The sequence below is a fragment of the Pinus tabuliformis genome, chromosome 9 (assembly GCF_031772625.1).
Source record: "Pinus tabuliformis cultivar Carrire ecotype Pingquan chromosome 9, CPIR1, whole genome shotgun sequence".
Taxonomy (NCBI): domain Eukaryota; kingdom Viridiplantae; phylum Streptophyta; class Pinopsida; order Pinales; family Pinaceae; genus Pinus; species Pinus tabuliformis.
The window spans coordinates 711,668,587-711,678,560 of record NC_142307.1 but is presented as its reverse complement, the minus strand read 5'-3'; the positions used below and the strand labels follow the sequence as shown (position 1 = coordinate 711,678,560).

Sequence of the window (9,974 nt, the reverse complement as noted above, 5' to 3'; positions counted from 1 at the left end):
TGTCATCCGATTGCAACCAGGCATTGTCACTACCATTCATAACCTAAATCCGCAGCTAACTGATCAGCACAATATTTGTATCTGTGAGTTGCAACTCAATATCGAAGTGGCTCTCGATTAATGCTTTCAAAACCTTCACTTTGGCAACTGAATTCTATAGGTCATCAAATGTTAGATCCATTCTGTTGAGATTGCAACAAGATGATGGAGCTTAGTGAAAAGAGTCGCCTTCACTAAGTGGGCCCGCAGGCAAATTATGGCGCAAGTTCTATTTTTGATCATAGTGTGGATAATCACAGTGTGAGTGATCACAATGTGGGTGACTAAAGTGTGAGTGATCACAATGTGGGTGACCAAAGTGTGGGTGACCACAGTGTGGGTGATCAAAGTCTATTTTTAGACTGGCTGTCAAAAAATAGAAAAGTCAAATATTATTGTCTCATAATAATATTTGGACTATAAACTTGATCTTATTCTCTTGGAGCACTTCAGTTTGAGCTACAGATGTGGCCCATGCAGCTGTCAGAAGGAAGTACGCTTTTCTTATGAGTCAGTTGAGTTGTTGCATGCATGACTTCAGTTAGAACTCAATCAGTTGAGTTTGGTGGAGTTGATTGTGGAGTTGATGGAGTTGTGTTCAGTTTGACTTGGTTAAACTAGTTGTAGTTAGTCTAACTGCAAATAGACTAATGATGAGTTGTTAAACTAATTATTAACTCATAATACAACTATAGAATACATCAGTTAACTCAGTTGCATGTCAGTGCATGTTCAGTTCAGCAGGGACATGTGTTAGAGAATCAGATTGCTATCAGTTGTGACTATAGTTGTGCATCAGATCTTGCACAATCAAGGGATTGAGTATGCCAATGAGTTTGCTCATGTATTTGCCCAGTTTGTAGCTTCTGCTCACGTCTTACACATTGTGAGTGATTCTTTGGAGGTGAAATACGAGTTTGGTAGACCATTCTCATTCATTCTTGAGCAGGTATTGAGCAGTGGAGGCAGGCAAGCAGTGGAATAGATTTGGAGATCAGATCTTAGCTGTATTGTGTGTAACAGGTGGAGCTGGTACTGGATTGCTTGTGATAAGCATTGTACTTTGTAATGTTACATGATTCAATCAATATAATATACAGATAGTGTGGGGTTTTTAGCGAGATGCTTTCCCCGGGATACATACTGTGTTTATGAGTTTGATTGATGCTTCTATGTGTGCCTGTGAATGTTTCTGCTTCTGTAAATTGATGATCAATGTAGAGGAGATTATGTATTATACATGTTCCGCTTATAATTGTATGATCAGGATAATCTCTGTGAATATGTGTTAAATTATTCAAATTTTCTACACATTCCAAAGAAGGTGACGCACAAACTGTTGAGTTAAAACAAGTGCCATAGAACATATGGTTCAAAGATAGCAAAATTGAATATTAAAAAACAAAATAATAATACAAAGCACCGCAACATCCACCATAGGGTCGTTGTCCAACTAAAAACGACCGTGCCACCATGTTTTCATTGTCTACACCGCCACTGCCTCCATTGACCAAAACAATTTAGACTGTCGTATCACAAACAACTGACTTCTACCTCCCACGACTGAGTGATTCCACTGTCCTCTTGCCTCCACCGTCGCAATCGATTCTCCTTTCCACCATTTGTACAGATCCATCAGACTGTAAACTATTGTGGCCCGCACCCAACACTTCCATCGCAAGGCTCATGCAGAACACACCTTATCATTGGATTCCTTGACGACATTACCAGTACTACAAAACACAGATCTTTGTGATCCCTACCTAACACCCCGATCATTCCATTCACTGTTATCTTTGTCTGCCACATTCCCTTGTTCCAACAAAACTCAAGACATCCACCATTAGCTACCATTGCCAATTGTAGTGCCAACCCAAACTTTCGTTGCCAACCCAAATCTCCATTCACCATCGTTTTTTGCTTTGATACCAGTGTAACAAACAAGGTTCATATACGCAATGGAGTAAGCTTGAAAATGCTTCGAAGATAAATACATCCATTGTAGGATATGTAATTGTATATTGAATATTATATAAAAGAATTGATGAGATGATTACAATGAGGGTGAAGGCCTGCTTATATACCTTAGGCAAGTACCTCTTCACTAACGGTTATATCCTTAGGGACATACCTTTTCATTAACTAGTTACTAATTAATCATTATTTATTATTATTATTATTGTTTTACACTATTTGTATTATTTTTTATATATTTTTATTCATAAAATTAAGTGTAACACTCTTCAAGGTAAAAGTTAATTTTGATATCCCCTTATTTGAAGGCCAAATGGATGCAAATGCTTAGGATAAATGGTTAAATATGTTAGAGGGTTATTACTCTATCAAAAACAAATCGACAATGAAAATATCACTTTCACACTCCTTAAAGCCCTTTCCCATGTCAAAATTGGTAGGAAGGTTACTCAGAGATATACAACGAATATGAGTCTGCAATATTGAAGGTATGACCCACTTGGGATGCTTTTGTTGATGCGATTTCTACCCTCTATGGAACTGTGATGACCGATACAAGAGATGGATGACTCTATGACATGGGAGAGATGAAATGATGCCATAGTACACCAATATTTTCCATACCTTATGCTTAAAGCTTAGTATCAAAAACTCCAAGTGGCACCTGGTTCTTAAGTACCATAGCGGCTTACACTAGTACATCCAAACATAAATGGATTTTATAAACATCTCCTCACTAGGATACACTTATCAATATGTTGTCAAAATTGAGAAGAAATTCAAGCAGAGGAATAAGCACGAGTTCAGGTTTACAAATCTATCATAACAAAAGATTGGAAAATATGGCCCTAACTCGTAGAACTACGGGGAATGCAAGGAAAGCAAACCTCAAAACAACTAGCCCAAGTCACAACCTCACAGGTAAATAAAGGTAATGGAGAGTTGAAGAAGGACACTGGAAACTGGTGCGAGTTCCACAAAATCCCTTGACACGACATTGATTAATGATGCTTGAAATAATCATTATTGGTCAAGCTTCAAGAAAAAAAGCAAATTGTAGTAACCATTTTGATTCAAAACAAAATAAGGAAATTTAGAAATAGATCTAGAACCCAATGGTACCATTGCAACTGCAAATATCCATCCAGAAGAGTCGAAGGAGCCAGAGAAGGGTGGATACCTCTTCCATTCATAAATGTGGGTGACTCCTATGGCATCAAGCCCTTCAAAGATGAGGTATTGTGTGATGTTTTCCCACTTGAAGTTTGGTCATTCTTTTAGGATAATGTTATATGTGGAAACATCATACTATTTATGAATCTCATCCTTGTAGTGTCATTGTTACTATAGGGGATCAACTTTATAGGGTGATAGAGGTAGTTCTGAATACCACCATTTCATTGATCTTAACAAAACAATGTCAAAAGTTAATCTTTCATATTGAAATGTTTGCACCCATCATGGTTTGGTTAGAAGGTGAAAGGAAAGTCATTGTGACCACCACAACCTCAGCGTGGGGCTTCTCTACATAACTAATGCAGGTGGACAAGATTGTAGAAGCATATATAGATATATTTGCTCCACTTTGTGGGGGTGCCTCTACACTGTCAGGTCAAACACTCAATTGACTTAATATGTGTTGCTCCTTTACCTAATGGGCCACTATATAGATGCCCTCTCTTGGATATGAGGAAATAAAATGTTGGATTCATGAGTTCAACTAAAAGGGAAAAATTTGACCAAGCTCCTCACCTTACAGGAGCCCAATTGTGTTGGTGTATAAGAAGGATGGAACATGGATACTTTGTATTGATTGTATGGCATTAAGCAAATAATTGTCAATAATAAATACCCAATCCCTTAGATTGGCGATCTTCTTGATCAACTTAATGGTGCCAAGTTCTTCAGTAATATTGATCCAAAGTTAGGCTACCACTAGGTTCCAATTGAACAAATGATGTATGGAAGAAAACGCTCAAATCTAAAGAAGACATTTTCAAGTGGTTGTTAATGCCCTTTGGCTTAACTAATGCTCCATCAACATTCATGAGGATGATGGATGATAAAAAATCTTTTATGGTTGTATATTTGGATGACATCCTCATTTTAGCATAACTTGGGGAGAACATTTGCAACACATCCAACAGACCTTGAGAACCTCGTGGCAACACAAGTTATGTGCCAATATAGGGAAATGATCATTTGGCATGTAAATATCAATATTTGAGATACATTGTGGAAGAACATGGGATGCATGTGGACCCAACCAAGGTCCAAGTCATTTGGGATTGGCTAACCATGATGACTCTGATAGAGCTCTGCAAATTCTTAGGCCTTGCTAATTTATATTGAAGGTTCGTGTTGGGATTGTCTCATATTGCATGGCCCTTATGTAAAGTGACCAAGGGTGGAGCTAAAGAAAAGTTCTCCTAGTTTGAATAACAATAAAAAGTATTTGAAGGTTTGGAACACCACCTCTACTCTGCACCAACCCCACCCTGCTAGACTTGCAAAAACCATTTGAGGTTGAGACAAATGCCTCTGACTATGCCATGAGTGCAATCCTCACTTAGCAAGGACATTCAATGGCTTATCATAGTGAAAAACTCTCTATTATTGTCTAAAGATACACCATTAATGATAAGAAGATGTACTCCATCATGCATGCATGCCAATAGTGGAAGCATTATATTTTGGGGAAGGAGACAGTCATCCGCACTAATTATTGGGTCCTACAATTTATGTAGACACAAGGAAAAATACAAAACAATTTCCATCAGAAATGATCCACACCCCCACAATAATTCCACTTGAACATCAAGTACAAGAAGGGAAACACCAAATATGTTATAGTCTGTCTTATTTAGCCCCTAGTTGTGGTGCTAACCATAGTTCTTAACTCTTGTGGCCATGAGACCTTTGGGTGGTCACAATTACACAATAATGATTTTGAATTTGTTGCTACATACCAGGTGTTGATAGAAGGTAAACAAGTTCCATACTTCCACCTCTAGGATGTACTCTTGTGCTACACGAGTCACCTTTGTATTCCTTTAAGCAAGTGTGCCAAGCTAATTTGGGAGGCATACTATGGCCAAGTGGTAGGGAACTTTGGTGTGGAGATGACAATAACAATACTTCAAAAGTATTTCTATTGGCCAAATCTTTGATAAGACATCCACAAGTATATCATATCAAGTACAACTTGTGTCATTGCTAAAAAAATCATCAAGAAGAAGGGGTTGTACACTCCTCTACTTACCTTAGACAAGGCATAAGAGTCAATCTCCATGGATTACATATAAGGTTTTCCCTCCATCGGGCATGGTAACAATTGTTTGTTTATTTTGTCTATCAATTTTCTAAGATGGCCAATTTGGCACAATGCAAGAAGAGTATCACAACCGAAGCCGCTGTTAAACTCTTCTTTGAGTGTGTTTGGGTTCATTTTGGGCTACCTCAGACCATTATTTCAAACAAGGATGGCAGGTTCCTTAATGCATTTTAGTCTAGCCCATGGTCTTATGGTTACCAAATTGACCAAATCGGCAACTTTTCATCCCCAATAGATGGACAAATAGAAGTGGTCAACAAGATGCTTGTGCATATCTTGCACATGTACAAGTCCAAACATCCATGTATATGGGATAGAAACCTTCCATATGTTTAACATAGTTAAAACAGAGCCCTCCACATCTCTATTGAGCATGGTACTTTTCAGGTATGATTGGGGTCCAACCATGGCCTCAATTGATGTAGCTCTACCCAATTCATCTTCACTAACGAAGTCATCCCATACTTAAGCGTAGGTAGATAAAGTAACCAAATTTGTTGAACAAATCCAAAACCTCCACAGCATGTTCATGTTGTTATGTAGAAAGCCAATGCTGAGTACAATCAATGACATGACCAACATCGGGTTCCACACAAGTTTTAAGTTGTTGATAAGCTGTGTTTCTATTTGTAGAATGAGCACCCCACAAGCCCCCATAGGAAGCTTAGACCACTCTAATGTGGGCCTTACACAATCACAAAGGATTTGGGTGAAAATGTTTTTGAATTGAGTATTCCCCCTTCCCTTGGCTTGCACCCAATATTTAATGTGGAATTGCTTCGATCATATTTTCCACCTTTGTTGGACACCTTGAAGGCAACCAAGTAATTAGCCCCCAAAGAACTCAATCCTGGTTGCATTAAACATGCTACAACAAATCAAGACACCCACCAACAAAACATATAAATCTACCAAGTTGTCAAAGTAAGGCATCTTCTTCACCAAGAGCCAATTTAGCAAAAAATTCCCCATTTGATGAGGGAACTTGACATAATGGATACCATTGCTTCCTATGTGGGGAGGAATGATCCAGATGGATATTGGTGGCCACTCACCTCTTCCACCTACTTAACGATTCTTATATTCTTGGTAATTTTTCCACACTGAGAGTAGAGAAACCTCACCTTCCAATTGGGTTTTCCCCTATAAGGTTTTCCCAAAGCATATCTTTGTGGTTGGTGTGCGATTATATTTGTTCTTCTCTTTTTTTTTTTTGCATTTTGTCTATTTTTTACATAAGCAGAAAACTAGTAAATAACAAATCTAAAATCTAAAGGAATTTAATCTTCATAATCTACATTTCAGTTTATTTTATCAGATATGTTGCGTCAAATTATCCAATGGAATCTCCATGACAGTTTATAGATCACTTTGAATTATACTTGATGCTTTGTAATTCTTTGCATGCTAGAGTTGAAATTTTGGTGACTTTTTTTTTTTTTCAAAATTAAGCTATAGATACCCGATATTATTTTAATTATATATTTTACAACATAACCTACCTCTTACCAAGGCATTGCGATTGGGTGATTATCCCAATAAGGCATTCACTCTTTCCATGGGTTCCTATTCTTCTAAAAAATATACCTACCATAAAAGGACCTTATTTGCATTTCACATGCCATTCTAGCTACCTGGTCCATAGTAACATTTTTTCTTAAGACTTAGTCTTCTCTTTTGGTAATTTAATGCATTTCTCGCCTTTGCTTCTACCTTACCCTCTAGTTTCCTCCTTCCTTTTTTCCTTGGTCCATTATATATTTTTTTTGTATATAGAGAAACCAACTTTCATGATAACTTTATTAACTACATCTTCACTAAGAAAAGTCCTTGTGTGAATTTGAATGCCTTAACACTCCTCTATAGTATTCTAGGCATCATCAACCACAAGGTTTTGGTCCTTTTCTCCATAAACTTCTTGAAAGGCATGCATGGGGAACATAAAAAGAGGAGATACTTATGTCAATTCTTGCTTCACCCAAAAAAATTTCATGCGCCATCCCAAATCAGGATTTAAGGTTAGGATTGTACTTCTACTAGTAACGTCCAATCCACCATCATACTTTGCCCTTCCATTGCTAACCAAAGTTTATGGATTACGTAATGGAGAATCCCTAGGGTCCCCGCTTTCCTTGCTTGGGTGTTATCTTTAGGCACAATACAATGTATTAAACCCAAATCAATGCCATTATGGAAGATAAAGTAGTCTTTAGTTGGGTATGTCGAATAGTCTACCCGCTTAGGTTCGAGATCCATGTTATGTAAAACCTTAAACTGCCATGATTCCTCATCTACCTCCATCTTCCCTTTATTCCAAAGCTCAACATCACATTGTTGTCATGAAATGTCGTATCCATCCATTTTTATATTTGCTAAGTTAGTAGTAGATGTGGCTTGTAATGATGATTTAACCCCACTCTTCTCCTTCCACCTTGTAGTGTTGCCTCTTGTCCCATCCCTTTGCTCCTTGTCCTATCACATGACACTCTATTAGAGCTTTGAGCTTGTGCCATAATCTTCCGTATGGTATGTAAGTCAACATTTTTTATAAGGGCTTGTTGCCCCAATATACCTCAACACTCGCGTAGGTGTAGAAATGGTTAGCAATACTTTAAATATTGAAGTGGTTAATGGTTAGCCGAAGTTACACATTTTGATATTAAATTCTATAGAGGGATTTTACAATGATGGATTTCCATATTTTGAAATAAATATTGAGAAAGTATTGTGATCTTCTTTTATACTGTGGGCTTTGAGCTTGTGGTAGAATCGTGTGTTTGGTATGTCAATCCACATTGTCGATAAGGGTTTGTTGCCCCATCAATATCAACACTAAATCAAGTGTAGAAATGGTTAACAATATTTTATATATTGAAATGGTTGATGATTAGTTGAAGTTATGCATTTCAATATTGAACACTACAGAGGAATTGTACACCTATTGATTTCCATATTTTGAAATAAATATCAGGAAAGTATTGAGATCTTCTTTTATACTTTGAGCTTTGAGCTCGTGGTAGAATCATGTGTTTGGTATGTCAATCCACATTGTCCACAAGGGCTTTTTTCCCATCAATATCAACACTAACCTAAGTGTAGAAATGATTAACAATATTTTAAATATTGAAATGGTGAATGGTTAGCTTAAGTTGTGCATTTCAATATTGAACATTACAGAGGGATTATACACCTATCGATTTCCATATTTTGAAATAAATATCAGGAAAATATTGATATTTACTTTTATACTTTGACCATTTAACATTTATTACTTATCAAGGAGTGGGATCCCATGTTATAGATAGGGGTGTGTGACCTCTCAATTCAATTTGATTTAACAATCATGATGGATTTTGTTAACCAAACAGCCTCCTTGTAGGAATGTACTAACCCATGAAGGGAAAACATACTGGTAGAAGGAATCAACCCTTGAGTAAGGCAACATATGTGGTATTTAGTAATGATTCAACTCTATCACTTCATCCTACCTTGTAGGGTCACCTCCACCATTCCCAATACCAACTTGGATTTATGAGGGGAAGTATGCTTTCAATACCTAGACGTCTCTCCTTTTCTTCTTCTCTTTTGTTTTGAAAGTGGAAAAACCTATCATAACTTAGTTGTCAACAGGGATTAATGACAACCATCACTTGCTACTATCTGCAAATGCATAATGACTCATCACTATTATTTCAAAAAACTACACACATGCAATAACGTGCAACTAGTTCACAAGGAGATAAACTTTCATTCTCACCATATGCGTAGCACAAAGAGATAAACTTTCATTCTCACCATATGCTTGTAGGTCTTACGAATGAAATCATAATCACTTATAAGTGATTTTAAATCTAATTATGATTTTTTTTTTTTTTTTTCAAAATAATAACCTCCTCATCATCATCATCTTTAAAATTATACTAACAAAACCATATATTTCAAATAATATTTAATCTTTAATTCCATACTTACACTGGATAGCATGATAAACAAAACCCTCATGCCCAACAAAAATCTAAAGACCTTGTCTAGTTTTCTTTTACGCAAACACCTTTTCCTAAATACCACTTCACCCAGTATAAACTATTTTAAATTCCATTTAAGTTGAATATAAATCTTTACAAATTGAGGAGATAACATAGGTCGTCCTCATCATCGACGTACTCATTGATTTAGTTTAAGCTGCAAAGCGGAAATCAGAGCGACAGGCCGTGTTAAGAAGTCCAGTTCGGCCATGGCGGAGCACAATAAATCTTTGACGGGTACTTTCCTCTGCGTTTTAGCAATGTCCTCATTTTTTTTTTTGGGTCAACAACCAGTATTCTTTTAAAAATTGACATGATATGCCTATGAATTTGCCACAGAGATTCTGGTGGACAATCTCAGAAATGGAAGTGCAGAATTCGAGATTGCGGGTACAGAGGCATCTTCATCATCTAAGCTGGCACTGCCATTCGCATCCATTGCGTCTGTATTTAATGCTTTTACTAGTGCTCAAAGCAGCGTTAGCTCCCTTTTCTTCGCTCGAATGGAGTCGCCGCAGTGAGTTTACACCAAAGCTTTATCTTATCGACCTCAGATTTTGTGAGAAGAAATCAAATGGATTCGTTTAATCGGGCAATCGACC

General features: G+C 37.1%; 1 protein-coding gene across 2 annotated transcripts in view; it reads left to right on the top strand.

Annotated features, from left to right (window-relative positions):
* The first annotated feature begins 9,454 nt into the window (after nt 1-9,454).
* The window catches only part of LOC149150677 (Cysteine proteinases superfamily protein), a 261,323-nt gene continuing 260,803 nt past the window's right edge, over nt 9,455-9,974 (top strand). For both annotated transcript variants that reach the window (XM_089441185.1, XM_089441186.1), the window contains exons 1-2: nt 9,455-9,609; nt 9,712-9,889. In XM_089441185.1, coding sequence (XP_089297311.1) covers nt 9,582-9,609; nt 9,712-9,889 — 206 coding nt within the window. In that variant the 5' untranslated portion in view covers nt 9,455-9,581. The remainder of the gene's footprint in view (nt 9,610-9,711; nt 9,890-9,974) is intronic.